This window comes from Rissa tridactyla, chromosome 4 (assembly GCF_028500815.1).
Source record: "Rissa tridactyla isolate bRisTri1 chromosome 4, bRisTri1.patW.cur.20221130, whole genome shotgun sequence".
NCBI lineage: Eukaryota > Metazoa > Chordata > Aves > Charadriiformes > Laridae > Rissa > Rissa tridactyla.
Genome location: NC_071469.1, coordinates 26,353,060 through 26,375,585, shown reverse-complemented (window position 1 = coordinate 26,375,585; position 22,526 = coordinate 26,353,060). Strand labels below are relative to the sequence as shown.

The 22,526-nt window shown below is 35.9% G+C and overlaps 1 protein-coding gene across 9 annotated transcripts in view; it reads right to left on the bottom strand.

The window, feature by feature from the left end:
* The window catches only part of CEP128 (centrosomal protein 128), a 139,394-nt gene that overhangs the window by 15,483 nt on the left and 101,385 nt on the right, over positions 1-22,526 (bottom strand). For 7 of the 9 annotated variants that reach the window (XM_054200140.1, XM_054200143.1, XM_054200144.1 and 4 more), the window contains 2 exons: positions 17,014-17,037; positions 1,603-1,680 (listed from right to left, as the gene is read on the bottom strand). In XM_054200140.1, the coding sequence (XP_054056115.1) occupies positions 1,603-1,680; positions 17,014-17,037 (102 nt within the window). Of the gene's footprint in view, positions 1-1,528; positions 1,681-17,013; positions 17,038-22,526 lie in introns of all 9 variants that reach the window. The other 2 variants (XM_054200146.1, XM_054200145.1) reach the window with 2 other exon arrangements.

The following is a 22,526-nucleotide window of genomic DNA, read 5'->3' as shown; positions in this document are numbered from 1 at the left end:
TGTAGAAACAAGCACTTGAAGAAAAAAAGTGTTCTAAGGATATGGACTAAACAGTATTTTCAAATAAGAAAACATAACACTTCTCACTGAACTAGCTAATGATTCATTTGAATGAATACAACTCCCAGGCAACTTGTGAGGCATTATCAAAGATTTGCTTTCTCTTTCCTTCTCCCTTCCTATGAAAACATTAAGGGAAGAATTCCTAGCAGTGGAAAGCAATGAATGGCTTTTCATTCATGCATACCACTTGAGAGTAAAATATGCTATTGTACAAAAAAATCCAACGTATTATTTTCAAATAGAAGAATTAATGAAAGTCCAAACTGATATCCTTCTCACAGCTAAGGTATAAAGCTTAGCTCTCTTGAATAATAAATTATTTATTAAAAAATACACAGTTGTTGGTAGGGACTCGTCTTAAGAAAACAGCCTTTAAAAGACTAAGCATCAAGGAGAAAGAGCTAAAACTAAACCAAAGAATTTAGGTTCCAATCTAATGAATGTTGGCTAAGCGATAACTGCAGCAAATCAGAAAATGACAATGTCATTTCATAGTAATGTTAAGCAAGACAGCGCAAGGATGAAGGAGATTGTAGAAACCCTACATTTAAGCTTCTGCTTTGCCTAGCTGAGAGGAGAATTTTTCCTTTAGCAGTGCAGAACCATCAGAAACAGAAAGCAAACGTCGACCTCTGTCAGAGCAAAAAGCTCTTCTGGGGATACCTGGAATGTGATATTAAAACTATATATCTCAACAATACTTTCTTTTTTTTAAAGAATCAGACATTTTAATCAGCATTTGTGTTCCTAAGTCTGTCGATGACAGCAATAAAATAGTATACAATTAGTAACACATGATCTCCTGCAAGAACACTTTGAAAAAACAATGTTCCAAACAAGTACGTTTGGAAATGTTCACACCTACCTCAGGATGAGAAATTCTATATAGGAAATAAAATGCAAATCATTATGCATTTGTTGATCTGTGATTTAATACTGATTTAAAATTTATGTTGTGCAATAAGGTTCCAAATTCTTTTTTAGTAAATGACCAGTTTCATGTATGGAAAGTAATAATAATACAGTGGTTTAGCCACTTAGGCACTGAAGATCTAATTTGAGGCTTATCACTCTTGACAGCACTCCACCACTACTGTCAATATGTCCCACTGTGTCCAAACAAACACACCTTCATTTGATAGTGATACTGGTGAAATAAGTGACAATTATTGGCGTTATGTCAAAACAAAACAAAACAAAAAGCTGTAAAGCTCACCTATTTTCACTCATTACTTTAAATATTCAAATAACCAGCACAGGTTATTTCATTACAAATTTTCAGTTTTCATCACTCAATACAAATATTCTGAACCAGTAACTAGGACTTGACCTATTATGCTCAGTTACCAACGTTTGCTTAGAGCACCTCAGCAGTGTTACTAATTGAGACCTAATTTATAACCTCAAAAAATCTGTATAAACATGAAAATAAATTTCTGTATGTTTTTGTCTATATAATACGTACATATGTCATTTTAAATATCTTATCAACCTATTTATCTAGGCACCACTGAAAGAGTCAAATGAAATCTTTCTCACTCCAATATCTTTGAAATCTTCTAATAGGCTCAGTTTCTCAGGAACAGATTCCAGATGGTCTAAAGCTACTCGAGTACTCTGAAGAACAGAACACAAGACAAAACAGAAAAAAATAATCAATTCTTTCAGCTATCTCAAACATTAAAAACCTATTACACCTATGGAAACACATTTGTAGGTATGTACGTGTCTGTAAATTAGAGAGGTCAACAGTAAACAGGCTGTTAAGGAAAAAGAAAGACAAAATAAAACACGAAGCACAGTTTCCCTAATTTGAATCTCCACGAATAGTTACCAGTTTATTGAGCAGAACAATACTTACTTACTATTTCAGAGTTTATGTAGCCTTCAGAATGAAATTTTCTTGTATTGCACTTCAGGGAGTAACGTACATTTAACAAAAAATGTAAAACTATACTCACAATGTTTATATATTTGTAGTTTAACACATAGTAGAAACATACCCTTTTTTTTTGGCGAGTACAAATATGCGCAGTTAGCACTTAGCTAAATATAGAACAATCAAATTTCCTCTTTTTGGTTTAGACATACGGTATGTACTGCTGAAAGATGAATTACTGCTCTAGGGAGTGTTAGGGTTGGACTCAAGTGACACAAAATATCTAGCGTATAGCAAGATGCAAAGAACTGAAGAAGATGAGTATCATGTTTCGGGTTTTGTGCACAGGTGAAGTTGGTCATGTATGAAGAGTAGTCATGCCCCATAAGCCAGATGCCTCTGGGGCTTCTCAAAGGCTGCCCCTATTATTTGCTGAAAAGCAAGTAGAAACAATACTGTTTGTACTATCTGAAAAACAATTAGTATTTCCTCCACAATTCTATAAATCGCACTTCTTTGGATACGGTTCTGGTAACCTGGTATGCAATCTACTAGTAATAGGCTTCATTAACCATAGCACTGCTCTGGCACTTTCAAGCAAAAAATCTGTATAACAAACAAAATTCATCAATCCTGAAATCAAGTACTGTTATACTGTAAAGTCTGTGCAAGCCTGTGTTAACTTGCCCTTAACTACAAAAGCTCTGTTGCTAGTCTTGGAAAGTCTCGATCTCACCAACATGAAAAACATCCCATTTAGATCCCAGACTTAAGACCTGAAGAGACTAAAACTACTAAAACTTTCAGTCACACCAGGATAAGAAAAATCAACGTGAACCTCTCGGCACAAGTGCAGTGTACTCCAAAAAGCTGTGTTTTGTATCACATAAAGCTCCCTGACAATTTTCAAAAGCAACCCGATGAGTCGAGAGTGTGTAGCGTGTGTACTATGCTGGTTATAACAAATCATGAAACATCAGTAGTATTAGCAAACAGCAAAAATACTTTACCAGTGATTAATACTGAAGGAACTGGCTACAGGCTTCACTGTCATAAAAAAGTGTATATCTATGTAAGCTAATTCTTTAGAGAAAGAATGTGATTCTTTAAATGCATAGCTTGTATTTCTTTAGTTAAAACTCAATCACATAAAAATTTATTAAAAAACTGAAATGGGACAAACGACAAGGAAATGAATGCTCATGTGAGCAGGCTGCTTAGCTAACAATATAAATATTGTTACATTAATATTTCATTAATAATCTTAAACACGTTACAAATACAATGAATACCATATATTGTACATCTATGTAATAGGAACATTAATAATTTAGCAATATATTAAATAGCATTATATGAAATATATATTGTACATACCAAAAGCAACATCCAAATAGTATATATTTCTATATTATAATGCATTAATAGCAGTATTATTAAAATTAATATTTATACTGCTACCACGACTAGTGATCCCAGATGTTTTCCCACATGCTGCTATTAATTATATAGACAAGCAGTTACCGGCACAATGAAGTAAACAAGCCATTGCTCTTATTATTTATAAGCAATATTGCAAATTACAATAACATATGAAAAGATTACAATAACGTAATATATGAAAAGATTACAATAATGTAATATATGAAAAGCCATTACATTTTGCTTTGAACCAACCACTTGGCTAGCTTAACTATATGGTCTCTCATTCCTATACTGTAAGAGACAGCGTATGACCAATCAATGTTGATCTTCTCCCTGCAACTTCTCATTCTACAGACCTCTTGCAATCTTTCCCATTAATGCTTTTCAGGCTGAAGAGTCATAGTGTGCTCAGTTGTTCCTCACATGAAAGAAGTTTCATGCATTTGATTTTTCTTATGTCTTGTGTAGCCTCTCTAGTTCTGTCTTTTATTAAGATGGGGAGTGAGGAGTGGAGAACCAGAACTGAACGGAGTCACCTAAGTGCAGACATACCATCCATTTAGAAGCAACGACATCTGCTTTTGTTGTCTGCTTCTCTCCTAACAGTTCCAAACATTCAGTTCTTAAGATTGTAATAAATATGCTTTCCATAACAAATGAAGGTCAAGTTTCATAAACAATGGGATTCATTTGCATCTCACAGGACTGAGCTTGTAACCGATATTCAGCTCCAATAAACTAAATTAGGTAGTAGATGCAAGACTGTTTTTTCTGTTTCTGTAATTATATGTATGAAAAAATATTATGTATGTAAAAGTATTTCTCTACTTTTCTGTAATTATGAAAAATTTGTACTGACAGTTAATATGCTGATTATATTAAGGACTATTTCTATAAAACCACCACCTGGTTAAATCTGTTTTCCAGATATTTGGGTTCTTTTTCCTTCTGAGACTACTGAGGTTCAAACAATATCTCCCATCTTCTAGGAAGAAACTTCTACCCTTAGATTGTATGCTTAGCTAAAAAAGGGCTCTCTTATCCCACTGTTACATTGTACGGTTGGAATGCAAGATGCAGCAGGAGAAAAATATTCAGGAATTCCCAAACCTGGCCCTTTTTTCCAGGTTAATTTCTACTCCTTACACAGTGCAGAAGAGAACTAAAATACATTGCAGTGAAAGATGCTAGAATAACAACTCCATTATCACAGGTAAGGGGAAAGAATTTGACAAGAGAGACGTATAAATTGTTGCTTCAAGAACAATAGGAAGAGTAAGCAGCCTATAAAATGGAGTAAAAGGACTGACCAGCAAGGAAGGATATTTTAGATTTCAAGAAACACAGGGAGAACTGTCAAAAGTAAAAAAGAGTAAAACAAAGATTCTTTAGTCATTTAACGAGAAGAAAACAGAAATGAGACAGGGAAAGTAAGGTGGAGATAATTTAGGTATGAACACAAACCAAAATGAGTACTTTTGCATTTCTTTTATACTAACACATTAATTTTGTTAGATTTTAACAGGTTAATTTTAAAAAAATGTACAGGAGTTATGCAAGACTAAATATATGAAGTTAGGCCTGAAAGATAGGTAAACCCTTCCTGAAATAGGCAGCACTGAGGACGCACAGTACGAAAAAGTCCTTAATTGCAATGTTGACAACTGACCATGGCAAATGCTGGAAAAAGCCTGGAAGGAAGAAGGCGTACACTTGTGCGGACTTCCAGTGAATAAAGCAGGGCAAATCAGTTTTGCAAAATTCAAAGTCAGAATTAATAAAGGTTATTTCTTCTAACAAGAAAACAGTACTTTCTTCTTTCTCAGCTGCTGCATGAAAGAGGAAGTTAAGTAGATTTCACACTTCGGTAGTCATGTTCGGACCAGAACTAAAATTTATTGTATTAGCTTCATAAGAAGTTTTGTATTTTAATGTGTAACTTAATTTGCAATCAGTTTTTTTTACTTAAAAAATTCACCTAAGAACATTTTATAAGGGGAAAAAATTACTTTTCCTGTAACACATCTGGTTCTTTACCAGAAAAGAATTACAGAACCTGCAGTTATATATTAATAATGAATGTACAAAATGGATTCTTCTTCATATTTTCAGGATTCAATCAGGCAGGAGGCTTTCATATTGTGTCTAAAGAGTGTTTTTCACAGATTATAGTGTAGAAACACTTTTATAGCCATAAAATATTTTTTTTTTCAATTGCTACTATACATCTCCACTTCGAAGTAAAATTGCCTACAGGTACCTATCAATCTCTAATGTTTCCCTTTAATAAGAATCAACCATTTCACTTTTACCACAGTAAAGCACTATTCATTCATATTTCATGCTTCATTTACAACGACCTTATGTTCATCAAAGCATTGATTTTCCACTCCATTAATTTATGATGAGATGCAATGTTTGCTGCTTCTTCACAGAGTAGCCCCTGGTACTGGTCTGCATGTGTTTTTCTACGGCTGGGAAATATATGAGAGACAACAGACCCTAAGCAATCCAAACTTAACTATATGTGAAACATAATACTGAATCCTGATGTTCAGCAGTCACCCTAGTATCACGCAGATCTGATGGACACACGTCCACGGAGTTTTTTTACTTTGAACACCAACAAGTCCCATACTGCTTCAGAAATAAAATCCTTCCTCACAGGAAATAACTCCACAATTGCAACACCCCCCAATCTCTCCTATTGGTCTGGTACCAAATTAAACCATAAATATTTTAAGCTTATGGTATATGTTACCCAAAAAATTTTGCTAAAGTATTTTGCTCATGAACCGCAGAAAAATATATATTTGAGATGTCACACAGAGTTGAAATCAGTTGCCTGGAACGCTGGACACATTTAATGTAATGGCTCCTCCGCATGCTATAAAGTACATACAATTTATAGCAATTTTTTTTTTCCACCTACAAACATTTTTGCTTTTTTTCCCCCCTGTGTTAATAAAGAAGACCTGTGATCTGTTCTCAACATAAAAGGAACTCAGGCCCTAAGTGTAAGCCCATGTGCTAAGCCATCCCATTTTTCAATTCTTTCTCTAAATTCCGATGCCAAGACCTCATATCAACACCGTCTGTAAATGAAGTTAAGGAAGACGCTCATCACCTGTTCTCCCAAAGTGTCTCCTAAATACATCCCCTCGATTTCACATACCTTTTGTGGGGGTGAAAAAAAACCTATTAGCTGTGCCTTAGCTAGTCCTAGTTAGTTACATTATTAAATGTAATCTTGAAAGCAGAAGACCAGCCTTTGGTTTATATGCATACTTAGTCTCCTTGGTTTTCCGGTTTCGTCAAGAATCATGTGGATAAAGAATGATATAGGCTACTTGAATTTCTGAATGGGTTTTCAGATTCCTAAACTTTAAACCTAACTTCACACACAAAATAATGGGCTCTAAGCCAACCATTACTGCTCAGAAAGTAGACCATGGGGTAGTGATACATATTTCCAAGAACTTACTAATTCAGTGGATGTAACTGGGAAAGGAGAAAAAAAAAAAAAAAGCCACAGAACATAGTTATTCACAAGTATGAATCCACAGTGTGCTTCCATCTTGACTAGTGAGTGCAGCTGTGGAGCTCTATTTCAGAACAGAAATAGGGAAAGGTCAGGGAAGAGCAACAAGAATGATCAAAGCCATGGAGCGCTGTTTCCATCTGAGGAATGATTAAACACAATGACTTGAAAAAACAGGACTCTTCAGCCAGGAAGACAGATGCCCGAGGGGAGAAGTGACCAATTTTCATAAAAATCAGAAGTCACATAATGACAGAAAAATGTATATGGGTTTAAGCAGAAAACTGATCAAGTTCATGAATGAGAAAGAGCATGGAAGGGTTCCAAATTCATAGAAACTGCATCTAGGTCCAGAAGTCTCTGCACTTTGAATAGCTGCAATCAGAATGAATGAGTGGGAAACAAAATGTATGTCAGCCCTGTTCATACACTCTTCCCTAAGCATTTTATTTTGGCCATTGTTGCGATGTCTATAGCTGGGCTAGATTGACCTTTGGTCTTAACCAGTACAGTTCCTTTCATATTCTAAAATTCTCACAGTCTTCTGAACAGTTTGTGAAGTGACTTGAATAGGATAACTCACACACTAACATTTGCAGGGACAGAAATGTGTGCCTTTTTCACAAAACCAATGAAAGGAATGGTAGTGATGTGCAAAGAAAAAAAGCCAAGTTTGTTAATGGAAATTCAATAAAGGCACCAGCAACAAAAGAATATGTTGAAGAACAGGAGGGAAAGGTGATGAAAGAGTTTTTAGCTGGCCCACAGAATTGGTCTAGCAATTTAATGAAATGCACAGAAACCTCTTCAACATGGATCAAATGCCATATTGGTATCACTAAGGACTGCACTCTATTCTATTAAAACAGATTGATTTAGCTGCACAGAAAAAATATGAAAAAGGATGTTCGAAGCACCTGACATAGAGGGCAATTAAGTGCTGTTAACTTTTTTCCCAGAAATCGGAAAGCTGTATGCCATAATGCATACAAATAATCCTAAAGAGACCAATCACATCTGTCTGCTCATTGTTTAACGGGGAACAGAAGGTACTGATACCGTGCACTGATGGTACCGATAAGAAGAAGAAACACCAATTGTACTGACTGAAGCAGTATTAATGGTATTTTACTTAACAGCAGTCTCTTCCATAGAGTGGGTGCCATTAATCTTTCTGTTTTTAAAATAAAGATTATTTACTTTGAAAAGGGGCGTTCTGTGTTTTCACAGAGAATGATAAAACAAATTACTCATTTTCCATGACTTCATACAAACACTTTGATGTTTAAACTGCATGTGAACAGTTAATCCTCCTATATTGATGTGATCTTAGTGATAGTTTCACACTGTCTCAAGGGACAGATCTAAATCAAAATCAGATACACATTTTATTTTTAGTCGCAAAGCTGCAATGCTAAATGCAAATAAATCAAAGCAGGTTTGTATATAGTTGTCCTAAAGTTTGCCTTTATAGTCGATATCTTGAAAACATGTAAACATAAACCAGAAACCAAACCTCATTGACTTTCAAGTACAGTGCTCCTTTCTTTTCTGAAGTAGGTAAAAACAAATGGCTATCTGTATAGCACAGATATTTTTCAAAATTAGAGCTGACTTAAGTACTGGTTAGCTAATCCCCAAAGAATACCCGTAAAAAGATTAAATGTGACTGGAATTTTAACTGACTGCACTGCATGTCAGCAGGCAGTTACTCACGATTCAGATAGATGAAAGATGTAATGCTAAAGGTGACCTACGATGATTTATTTTTAAATGGCCTTAGCATGTTGAATACTTAAATAGCAAGAATAGAATGCACCCAGCACGTATAGAGGTATCCTTTGCTTTCCCTGTTAACATCTGTAAAACTATGCATTGTCAGCTTCTGTCTCCAGCACTAGACTGACACATCACACACCTGCTTTTATACAGGCTGTGGTTCTACTTAAGAGGCCTGAGGTTCTCGGTTGACTTTCATATGCCAGGCAAATTCCATGATAGCTGGGACGTTCTGTGACCAAGTACATCACATGTATAAAGGGGACTTTAAGAGAAAGCAGAAAATTTATTTTGTATCTTTATATTCCACATATACAATTACTCCAATTATATAATTGTTTTGATGATTTCAGCACATCAAGAAATCAATTTACCTTTACAAAAAGAGGCAACACAGGGAACAGGACAGGGAACTTGGACAGGGAACTGCTGGAGAGGGTGCAGCAGAGAGCTACCAAGATGATTAGGGGACTGGAACACCTCTCTTATGAAGAAAGGCTGAGGGATTTGGGTCTCTTCAGTCTGGAAAAAAGACGGCTGAGGGGGGACCTTATCAACACTTATAAATACTTAAAGGGTGGGTGTCAGGAGGATGGGGCCAGGCTCTTTTCAGTGGTGCCCGGGGACAGGACAAGAGGTAATGGGCACAAACTTGAGCATAGGAAGTTCCACCTAAACATGAGGAGGAACTTCTTTACTTTGAGGGTGGCAGAGCACTGGCACAGGCTGCTCAGAGAGGTGGTGGAGTCTCCAACTCTGGAGACATACAAAACCCGCCTGGACACGTTCCTGTGCAACCTGCTGTAGGTGACCCTGCTCTGGCAGGGGGGTTGGACTAGGTGATCTCCAGTCCATTCCAACCCTATGATTCTATGAACACATGTAAATTTATCAAGTTACAAAACATTCAAGTTCAACTGGCTTTTTTTAATACTACATTATTTCATCAGAGTTTTAACTAGTGAGATTATTTTTTTTTTTTTAAGCAAAAACTACACTTACATAAATGAAAAACAAAAGACCTTTGTTAACAAAGGACTGCAAATGTCAAACTAACTGAACTTTTTATTTAGACTCCGGATGTTTTCGCATGGAGGAGATCACGTTTTAATTAAGAGACCTTCATGGAAGCTTCCCTTCCTGTTTGCAATGACATGGACCATCTCTTCTCTCATTCATTAGCATGTAACATCCCTGTGGTAACTACAGGAATTGTTTACATGGAAAAATATTAGGAAAGTATTTCTTGAATTTTTAGTTGTTTGATGCATACTAGCAGCTGGAAATGTGGAGGAGACAGTGCAGTATTTTGGCAAGCCAGCTCGCTGTGAATCATCAGCGTGTGCTCCGAGTAATACTGGGGGTCCACAGCACTAGTTTTTGAGAATCTATTCTTTATCATTTACTAAGATCTTGATCAAAGACATCCAGACATATTTACTGGAAATTAAGAAAGAATATAACAGAAGAGACAGAGTGTGTAAAGTAAAGCAACGTTAGTGGGCAAACATTCTCAAAAGATATAAAGACTTGTCATTCATTCATGAATGCTATCTTCAACTTTCTGTAGCTCTGCAGGCTAAAAATCTTTACGTGTAATTTATGTTAGTGTTTTGTACACTAACAGTATTTCATCAAGCCTTCCAGAAAGCATTAAAAAAAAAAAAATTAATTAACACAGCCTCTATGGGAAAGAAGAAATATTGTTCATTTTTACAGCTGAGAAAACTGAAATACAAAGAGAGAAGCGATTTAACCAAGGATTCACAGCAAATCAGTGTCAGAGTAGGAAAAAATATAGTAATTTGGCTTATAGATTTCCCCATTTTAACCAAAAGATGCACAACAATGAGAGAAAAAAAAATAATCTATGGTAGCATCAATAGATGTAACCGAAGTCTGTGTCTCCCAAGGTTATAATTTGATCAAATATAAAACATTTAAATTTAAAACAAAGGACCTAGCAGCACATTAGAAACATTTTAGTCAATAGTCCACTCTCAAATAAAATTGTAATTTATTTATTTTGTGATATATAAAACAAATGAAAAAAGCACACGATACCAAATACATCTAGTTAAAGAGAAATAACTAAAATATCTAAAGAATTACACTCTTTTGTAATAAAGATTTATCATGAGATTTTTACTTTCTTTAATGGAAAAGGATTTTGAGAGGATTTTGGTTTATTAAAATCTGGCAAAATGTTCACTACTTGCAACATGTGGAACCCATCTTCACAATATCGAAAGGAGCTTTCTACCTAGAGAATGTAAGGGCTGCATCGGAGGGAGCGTTGCCAGCAGGTCAAGAGAGTCTAGTCAGCCCTAGTGAGATACATCTGGAGTGCTGGGTCCAGTTCTAGGTTCCCCAGTACAAGACAGACATACTGGAAACAGTCCAGCAAAGGACAACTAACATTCTTTAAGGAACTGGAACATCCCTCCTGCGAGGAAAGGCTGAGGAAGCTGGGATTGTTTAGCCTGGAGAAGAGAAGGCCCAGGGAGACCTCATCAATGTGTACAAATATCTGAAGGGAGGGTGTAAAGAAGAGGGAGCCAGACTCTTTTCAGTGGTGCCTAGTGCCAGAACAAGAGGCAATGCACAAACTGAAACACAGGAGGTTCTGTCTGAACATAGGAAACACTTTTTCACCGAGCACTGGCACAGGTTGCCCAGGGAGATTGAAAGTGAAATCTCCATCCTTGGAAATATTCAAAAGCCGGCTGGACACAGTCCTGCGCAACTGGTTCTGGGTGACCCTGCTTGAGCAGGGGGGGTGGACTAGATGACCTATAGAGGTCCCTTACAAACTCAAGCATTTTGTGATTCTGTAATGTACTGTATTACTGGTATCACCGCTAGAGAAGCTATGAAGTTATTAGACCAAGCTGTTAAGACATGCACCATGATTATTTGTCAATTAATAAATATAAAACTGTCATCCTGACTGCCAAACAAAGAGCAGTTTAATAAAGTTTACAGAGTTACCTACATTTTGTAACCTGCCTCTTATAGGCAATTTAGCAATAACTTCTTAGGCTAATATTTTAAATATTCTTTAACAAATACACAATAAGATATTCTTGATTACACTTATCTGCAAACCCTCAACATAAGTATATATATACATTTGTAACAATATGTTATTTTATTTCTTGCACTAATTTAGTAATTAATTTTTTTAAAATAGTGAAGAACATTTTTACTAGACAGTAATTTAAAAATAATCAATTTTTATCTATAAATTCTGGAGGGAAGGGGGTTTAGAGAGGTGACATTAGAAATACACATATATATATATATATATGTTTAGTTTGTGGACTTTGTGCAAATACACAGCCTTAAGTGAAATCCATAAATCAGAAAAGATATGCAAAATCTTATAAATCTACTTATTTCAGTATTTTTCATTCCCACTCTAAATCCCAGAATGAGCCAGAAAGTGAGAAATAGGTATGAATGAGACAGAAAGGCAATTGTTAAAGAAATAATCGTACTCTCAACAGCAAAATAAATTCTTTTACAGCAAAAAAAAAATTAAAAAAAAATCGAAATGTTGGTGGAAGAAAACTGGAGGTGGCTGCATTAGCAAAAACCTAAAAGAACAAGTAAAGCACCAAATAGTAGGGGGCAGAGGATGGATGAGTATCAGGGTATTCAAGAAGAGCAATAGATGTGTAGGGGGAGAAGACAACCTCAAGGACGAAGGGAAGAGGAAGGTGAGCATCACTTGAAGAGAAACAGCTGGCTGCCAGCACCGTCAGGTGGCAGAAGTTACTTGGTGGGAGTGAGCAGAGGAAGGACTTGGGCAACCTTGTGAATGTTCTCCACCCCCAGCAGAGGGAAGTGACACACTGGCTCGCCGATGAAAGGAAAGGAAAGGGCGAGGCAGGCAGGACAGAGGATCTCAGACTGCTGCTCCTCTCCCGGTCATTTTTATAAGATCAAAGACTGGCTCTTTTCTGGGAGGACCAGAAGGCCTTTGATGTAATGGAGTTTTGGCAAGACACTACAGAAGCAAACCAAGGGGAGAAGAAAGTATTAACCCTTAGATCAAAGATTTCCTAAATATTCATATAGACAAAGTAAGACCAACATCAAATAATCTCAAGAGCTAACAGCAAGATTTACCTATCGATGGAAGGCACATCAAGAGAGAGAGAGCATCCTAACATGGATGGTGTCAGGCAGTCGCATAATCTGTGAAATGCATTGGGCATTGTCACGCTTCCAATTCTTCTTTTAAAATGGGTGATAAATCGGAAAACTGATGCAAACTTGAGCCTACAGGACAAGATTCTAGTAGCTTTTACATTGCTGAATGCGTGCAGACAGAAATTTGTTTTAGTGGTATTCAAAAACCTTGCTTTCATGAACATAAAAATATGAGTTACAACAAAATACATAAATGTTCATACTAAAGAGGAAATTCACATTAAATAACAGTTTTGCAGAATACTTACAGCATTACTGGAGTTAAACTAGATTTATGACATTGTAACAAAAAGCTGAATCATGTCCAGAGAAGTGTGATCCAAGCATTCTAAGCAAGTGGTAAACTCGCTTCTGGGTTCTCTGCTGGAAGCAGCAAGCTGTCTTATTGATCAAAGGATATAGAATGCATATGTTTCACTGGAATAGCTTCAGGATGTGGTTGGTTTCAAATTAAATTTCCCAGTCTTTTATGTCAGACTAGTACTACGAAGGCAGAGGAATCTGACTTGCAGTTTATGCTCACAAAGAACACGATGTAGTTCACAGAAACCCACTGAAGTCACAAGCATGGCACAGTGGCAGCGTGCACCTAGAAAAGGCACCCTGACCTCTTTATAAGAGTTAGGTACACTTCCCATTGTAGCTACAGCTGAGAATACAATACGGACTTTGTCCCAAGAAAATCATACACCTTTGTCTATAAATAATATAGAGTTAAATCCTCTATGAATTAAGCTACACTCAAGAATAAACTAAATCACCTTATTTATAGATAAATCATATTCATTTTGGCAAAACATCAGACAACATAATTGATTACTAAAGTAATCAGGAAAATTACTTGTTAATAGCTATGTAATAATCAAATTCACTTTATTAAACAGTACTAAACCAAAAAAAAGAGCCAAACAAAACACATAATCTCTAGGTACTCAAAACCTCAGTTTTGCCTGCACTTGTTACTGCCCTGGCACTTCTCATGATTTGAAGGATTATTCCAGAATACGCCTTGGTTCTTCAGCTCCTTTTGTACCCACTAGCGAGGCTGCCTAAGTAACCCTGTTCTTCCTTCTTACCTTCCAGCTTCTGCTCCTGCCCTGGGCACCCTGCTGGAGCAAGGAGTGGTGTACCCATCTACTGAATCATACTGTAGAACTGATCTGACTGAAGAAAGAGAGCCAAAAACTCCAAAAGATTGCTGTGATGGGTACTATTTGTTCTCAGGTTCCTTAAGGGAGTGACCAGATCAGGTGTCATGTCCTGAATGAGGATGGTAATACAGCACTTTCCTTGGGAAGCAAGTGAGTTGGCTAAGGGAAAAAGAAGATCCAAGAAACTGTCAGGTATAGCAGACAGCGTGGTTCACGGGTAGGAGACGGAGCTTCCAGCTCAAACTGACTGCTGAGAGGAGAAGGAGCTGACAGGGCTCAGAGATGATGCAAGAGACCCACAAGTTTGCTGCAACTCACAAAGTCACTTAGAGCTTAAGTTAGTCACTTCAGCTAGGCCTGGAACGTTTATTCAGCCAGAGCTCTGAGTCTGGCACATTTCTTTCCCAATATATTTCTTTTTTTCCCCCCCCTAAGTGGCCGAATTCATCACATGGCAACTACAACAATTTAACTGGCAAGTGCAAGAGCCAGAAGTTAGTAAATCGTAGAGAAAATGAGGAGAGTGGGCTGCCAAATATCCCTCTCAAAATACGTATACGTACACAGTTTTCAGGTAATTCTGTAAAACAGACAGAATTTGTTTGTTTTAAATAAATAAGCCAGTTTGATAGTTTGTTTAGGTTAAAATCTTTATCTAAATATTTAAAAGAATGCATTTACTATTAGATGTACATGTCTTCTCTGTTGCTTAAAAAGGTATGTGCAGGGTAGAAACAAGGTAGAAACAAAGGCTGCAAGAGGCTTCACACTTGTAGTAAATATCAGACAGTTCTGCACTAAACTCCATCTCTTCCTGTGCAGAGCAATCTCTTCCCAGTATTAGGCAGAATACGAATGATGTGGAAGAAAATGCAGAAGAGATTCCTAACCCAGACATCCCATGGTCTCACAGCTTCCAAACAGCTCTGGAGACTTGATGCTTTCCTATGCATTTTGTATAGCTTGTGTATGTGTGTGTTCTGGCTTTTCCCCTCTCTTGCCTCTTTTTGTATCTTGCATTTCGTGAATCTCATGAACTACCACCTTTCTGTAAAAACTCTCCTACAAAGATGCTTTTTCTACACAACTGAGAGAGAGAGGGAGAACGTTATCATCCTCAGAACTGAAACAGAGATATAAAGGTCAAAACCACTTATTATTTTAAAGTATTCACCATGAGCTATCTAACATCAGACTTTTGAGTATACTTAGCAATATATATAGCTGGAGCTCCCACTGAATTTAGCTATTCCTAAAACTTTGTATTTCTGAAAATCAGGCCTCAAAAGTCACAAAGTCAGATACCCAGAAAAAAAGGAACACTAAGTAATTAACAGTCTGTGAAAAATTTAGTTTAGGTGATTTGCCTGACATCATAGAGGAACTTCATGGCAAAAGTAAAGTGAGTGCCTTGGGAGCATTTGACAGCCTTAGGGATGACCATACTTTTCTTGCCTGCAATCTCAGGGCTTAACTTTACACATCTTCCAATGTTAGCAATAAGGAAAGCAGAGATTGATTTCAAGCTCTATGATTTAGCATCACAAATTTGCCTTCAGGTATTACCTCCCAACTTACATTAAGAAAGAAAATTATATTTTACTGATGATAATAATCCTCTTCCTCTTCTATCTGAACAATAACTTACAAATCTTCCTTCTTAAAGTAGAAGCAATTAAGAGTATAAAACGCAGAAAGGCTCCCGAAAAAATAGAAACAAAGATTGTCACAAAATATGGATTGAATTTGCATGCAGTTGTGATATTTGCAAGCAATTACCCTCTGCCTGTGTCAAAACAGCTCTGGGAACAGAAAGGACAAGGCATTTGCAGGCAGTTTAACTCATGGTTCGTGAGAAACGGATGGCAGTGGATGCATGCCTGACTGGTTGTCACGTAAACAAATCATGAATAAGAGATGCTCCTGAACAGAACTAATGTCCTGGCAACACTTTACACTAACACAGCACTATGTGAAGTGCCAGGACACTGAATTTGAGCACTAGCTCCCTGCTCCCACAAGGCAGGAGTTCCAACACTGCACTCTGATTTACAATGGGCCTTTTATGTGTGAATGAAAGCTTTTTTTAACATATTAAATATATTTTAAATATATTTTTTGAATTTGGAAGCTGTTTTCAGAGACGCACAGACGATCAGGAAGGATAAAATAATAATTTGAACAAGCAAATTTAAAAAGTTTATATTTGCAGGCTTGATATTGTCTCAGTACAGGTTTTTTTAGATGAAATTTTCTGGGTTTCCAATGAAAAGAAAATACAAGCCTGATAGTTAATATTGTGGGATGTCTAATTGGACATTTCTACATAAGAAGAAAGAAGCACGGTTCAGAAATTCTAGTGCAAGCCGAGACTCATCCCAGCTATTCCACATGATAGACTTACTAGTTTGGGACACCTGGATAATCCAGCTGCATTCATAGCATATAAATGTATGAAGGCTTTTGTCATTACAACTTAATATCTTATTAAATTATATTAATTAATCATTAAAATGGTATTCCTTCATGCTTTTAGTTGCAGTGTTGATGTGGGCAGATGAAAAAAGTAAAAGTGTAAAAAGCACACGTAACAGTCACTGAAATAATTAGATCTATCACATGGACCTTGACCATTAGCAGTAGAAAAATAATATCATTTGTGTGCCTCAAATCTATGACATTTCTTTTCCCAGGGATGGGATGAGGATTGAACTGTACAGAAAAACTACAATATTACACTGTATTTCACATAACCGGTGTTTAAATACCTACACAGAATGGTGCAGTGTAAAATTATCATACCTTCTCTTAAAAGTAAAATGAGAGTTAAAAGACAATTAAAAACACAGAACTGTAACCTTTTTAAAAAAAACTACATTAAAAATGTTTTTCATAATTTAGAAAAATTATCAGCAATGTCATTGTGATTGGTTTGGAAATGAATTTAAGAAACTTACCACTTCTAAGGTCATAATACGTTCCTAAAAATAAAGTACAAGATGCCATTAGAAAGGAAAGAGTATAAATGCAATGTAAGTTGAACAATGATGAAAAGGATTCATTTTGGTTTTTTGCTGGTCATATGTATGGTATTTTGTAAAAATCTCACTGAACACGAACTACTGTACTTAATTAATCGGACCTCTGACCCACATATCATACTCTCTCACTTAGAAATCTGTTCCAAAGAAAAGGAACTCCCCAGAAACAAAGAAAGAACTTGAAAAAATTTACTCATGATATATTTTTTTCAAATAGTACCATTAGATTTTCAATATTGTTAATTTTACTCTTATGTATCCCAAAGTTTCATTGCTTTTTTTGATCATGCATGTCTGTAAATCTAGCTTGTTTTGGAGTTCATGTCATGTTAGCATCTGGTTTAGTTTTCTTTTAGGCATTTCCTTAGAAAACTAAAAAGTAAATTCCATATCATTATTCTGTTATCCAGAAATAGCTATGAAGAATGTTTTCTTAACAACAAGATGACATTAGTCAAAGCCTAATGTCAGACAAAAATAAAATGCAAATAAAATAAGCTTGTGTCAGTTTTAATCCAGCACAAAATACAGAGACCCCACAATTTTTAAGTTTACTTGTATGTATTTTAATATTCCGTTTCCATTTAAAAGTATCTTTAAGAAAAATATTGAGCCAGTAAAATCAAGATCATGTACTCTGGCACTATGTCCTGAGTAGGTACGATATTTTAAGTAATCCAAGGAAACACACATTCAAATGTTTAGGTGAGCCCACATTTAGAGTGCCAGACCATTAAGACATTAGACTTTACATGAACTCTTACCTTGCTGAAAAAAAATATTACATTTTTGAAAGTATTGGACAGGATTATTTTTTTTTTTCTTTCTAGGTGGATTAGGCTAAGAATCCCTATACTTTTTTCTGTTCTATCCCTCCCTAATAGGTAAAGATGATTGTAAACATCTGGATTTATTCCTGCAGCACCCAAAGACAGTTCGACAAATCTGAACTGAATCTGAATTTTGAAAGCAACAGGTACCACAAAAATTTCTTAGACCAATGGAAGAATTTTGGAGCCAGAAACAGTTCTTGCCATTTGCAAAAATTAGGAAGTATTTTTCTTTTTTTTTAAGATTAGGTGGAAATGAGTTACAAAGACTCTTCTAGAGTTATTACTGTCTTAAAAAACTTTAAAATAATAGTCATGTTTACTAACTGAACAATTGTACATATTTATGGAAAACCAGTATTTACGTTTCGTGTATTTACATACTTGTACAAAACCAGCGTTGCTTGGATTACTAAAGGGCTAACTTTATTCACATAATCTTCTGAAGAAAAGACACGGTTCACCCTAGTGAAATATTTAAAGCTCATTCACTGGATGATGTTTGGGGTGCAAATGATGTTAGTTTTCATCAGCCGCTTACGATAGTTGCACTTTTCATTACAATTCTAAACCATAGGCAGAAAGTGAGACAATACACTGTAGGAAAAATAACTGCATCAACTGAGGCTAAAAAAAATAAATAAATAAAATAGTGTCTGGAACAGACTAATTGGTTTTGAAGATGTACAAAAAACCAAGCAAGACCGTTCAGGAAAGTATGTGCAAGGAAATATCTAAAGGGAAAACAGGAATGCACACATAATCTAGTACACTATCAAAATAGAACTGTTTAAAAAAAATGCTAACGTTTTGCCAGTAGTGGATGCCACTAAACTGGCTGATGTTGGAACTGCATACACAGTGTTTCGAAACTCCATGTGCATAATCCAACGATAAATAATAAAACAAAGATATATAAGAGAAAAAAAAATCCACTTCTCTTATCAGTTTCAGTTACAGGACTCTTTCAAAGTAGCAGGTTTTAAGAAAAAAAAAAAGACAAAAATGTAATTTTTTTTTTTTTTTTTTAAACCAAAATGAAGGATGATCTTATCCCTAAAACCTGGGAGCAAGCTGTCCCCATGTGCCAAAAGATGAGCCAGAGAGTAGGACCAGCCTGGCTGAACAGACAGCTTTGGCTGGAACTTAGGGGAAAAAAGAGTTTATGACCTTTGGAGGAAGGGGCAGGCAACTCAGGAGGACTACAAGGAAGTTGTGAGGTTATGCAGGGAGAAAATTAGAAGGGCCAAAGCCCAACTGGAACTTAATCTGGCTACGGCCATAAAAGATAATAAAAAAATGTTTCTATAAATACATGAACAACAATGTCTGGTAGTGCGAGATTCCAACTACAACGTTGCATAAGCAAAAATTTACTGAATTTCACTAAAATTTTCTTTCAGAAAAGTGGTGTATTAAATACTAAATCTATTCTTTCTTGGATGCAGGTCTGAGATATAGACTGAGTATTTCAGTACATAAGAACAAACTTATGAGAAAAAATATTATGTGAAAAACTCAAAAATATTTATGTTGAGATACTTGTTCCTCCACAACATTGCAGTCACTGTTACAAATACTCATATTTATTTAAAGATTCTGCAACAAACCCCAAACTCATTACTATAAAAAGGATGGTATTTACAGATCTCATAAATTTGTGGTGATAGTGAACAGCAATTCAGATATAAATTTCTTCAGTTAAAAAGGATTATAAAAAAAAAAGTCTTAAAGTGAGTGTATTAGTAGGATGATCCCAATGGTAGAATAAATAGTATTTTCAAAATGACTCATGTATTAAATAGGGCGCATGATCTAGCTGCCAAATTCTAAAAACTGAATAAACTCTTACAGTCTCAGCAGACATTTTTCTTAAGACTAGCATGGAATGTAATGGGAATTTACCATGGATAATTTATACTTTATCAATATATTTATATTTTAAAATTAAGATCTGCATTTATATTTATTTTTTTCATTAATTAGCATGTCACTAATTCCAAAGCAAATGAAAATGGCTTGCAATTTTTTTCCCAGAGATCATTCACACAGCTGAATATTGCAATTATCATGCATGGCATATAATTTTCATGAATGCAATATTTTGTACGATGGAACAGTTTTCACAAAAAGGAAGATGAAAACCTTATAATCACAGCCTTTTTTCTTCCAATGAAGTAAGAAAAATAGTGAGGTTATATTCTTGGAGTGGCTATCAGAGAGAATGTAGAAAGTGATCTAGACTCCTCACAAGCTAAAAATTGTATTATGATGAGTATGACTGCACATGTAACAGAGAGCAAGCATATGTGTAAAGGGAACATAGATATTATCTAGAACATATATAAACTCTAATATATAACTACATAAACTTATATATAAATATAAATCTGTATAACAAATATGTATAACATACAGACTCATGTCAAAAGTATGCAACAAGTTCAAAATTAAAAACCAAGAATACAGTGATGTCACTCAAAGCATCAGCGCTCCTAGTTCCCCAAACACCCTGTATCAAAGAACTGCATATATTGCACATAGTTTCCATCTTGACACATAATATAAGACGAGTCGAGTTCATGTAGAAAGATGTAGGTATAAAGATTCCCACTACCTAATTAATGAAGTATTATTATGTCTTTGTCATGCTACTTGTAGTCCAACATATTCCCTGACTCGAGAAACACGTGAAAACTAGTAGCCCAATACTTCAAGGAACAACCCTCATAAAACTGCTTTTTTCTTTCTGTCGTTTGTGGTTTTCAGCTGACAGCATTGTAGAAGCACTAATTGTGCATCATTCAAATTATTTTTTAACGAAAGGTGCTCTTTGTCTCCCCTCAAAAGATAAGCAAACTAAAAGCATAATAAAACATACATCCTTAGGTCTGGGGAATATTCTTGTTACTTGATGCAGAAACATGGCGAAGAACCTCATGGTATCCCCAGTCATCATTTGCCCACAGCAATACACTGATTTCTGACAGATTTCCTCACGTCTCTAGCTTTTCTAAGACTATGGTCAGCACTCATGGCTCAAGTAACAATAACTCCTTCAGCCATGATAACCTGACTGCTTTTGATTGTCTGTCCATAGTCTAAAATGTACAATCTTTCTGTCCACCTGTTTCCTGAACATGCTTTACACACGTGGTCTCTTCAGACTGCAAAGAAAATGCATCAAGGATTGACTTACTACATATAATTCTTTGTATATGTAAGATACTTATCAAAACAGGACCCCAGGAATTCTAAAAAAAAAGATAACAACAATCAACATGACCTATCGTCTGCTGAACCAAGGAACTAACTGAGCAGGACCTAATACCAGGAGAATCCTACCCAAGGACTGTAGGCCTTTTGGGGCAAAGAGCACTATTTTATTTGTTAGTGGTCTTTAATTTAGCAAACAATTACCTTCTAGCAATCTACTTCAATGAAAGCATTCAGGCATTAACCAATCTTACACGTTTGCTGAACTGGGGCTCAGAAGAAACAAATATTCCATGTCACCTGCTTAGCAAAAGGATAAGAGTGCCAGTTTGAGCTCCAGGAAACGCCATATTTAATGTAACTCTCACTTTCCTCTTTCTTCCTTTGCTTTATATATTGAGATGCAACAGCTTGGGGAGATTCAGGCATGATGATATGAGTTGGTTTTTACAACTATTTCCTAGCGAAGTTGTACACATTCAGCCACTGCAAGTTTACAATACAACTTTACAAGAACAGAGGATCCCAGACTGGGAACATTTTGAATCACGTTGACTAAGCTGGACATAATACTGTCTAGAAAAATAACAGATGTTTTTGCTGAGTACTTTGACTGTGAAAGCATGGGCATCTGAAGGAGTAAAAAACTGCTATCGAGCATTTGAATACAAAAATAGCAGTCAGAGCAGTACAAGTCACATACTTAACCAGAATCACCAGTTAGGGAAAGGCATAAAGCAATTTGATCAGGAACTTGACAGAGCATCAGAAATACAGGCAGGCACCTATACGCACACAAGACACTACTATGATGCAACTTTCTGCAGTATAAAATTACTCCTCATTCAATGAGAAGTAACATCATTAGAACAATTTGTCAACTCCTGAGCTCCACATGAAAGCAGATGGAGAATTGCTTCACATGAAAGGAGATCTTTTTACATTGATGTAACTAGATATGCACCTGTGTAAACTGCTTGCGCAGACAAGCTCTCAGCCTTGTTGAACTTGAGCTGCCAGAAAACTAGGCCAAGATTTTTGTTTGAACAGGAAACAGCTGGATTGGTGTGTTGTGTAACTTCTGGATCTTGAAACTTGTCTCTTCTTACTGGATCAAACCGTTTCTACACTAACTCTTTGATACTTCTAGTCCTCAAAGTGCCTTTTGTTTCTTCTATGAGAAGAGAAGGCTTATCTTCAAACTCCTATGGTCACAGCTCAGCTCAATACATAATTTCGTTTTCCTTAACAGCCTTCCCTTCATTAATCCCCTCATAAACATCATGCTTCCACTACACTTATAGAATGAAGCTTCATTGATATACTTACTCTTCATGGTGTATCTAAACTTTTTTATATTCATGTTAGGTATTGTTTGCTGTA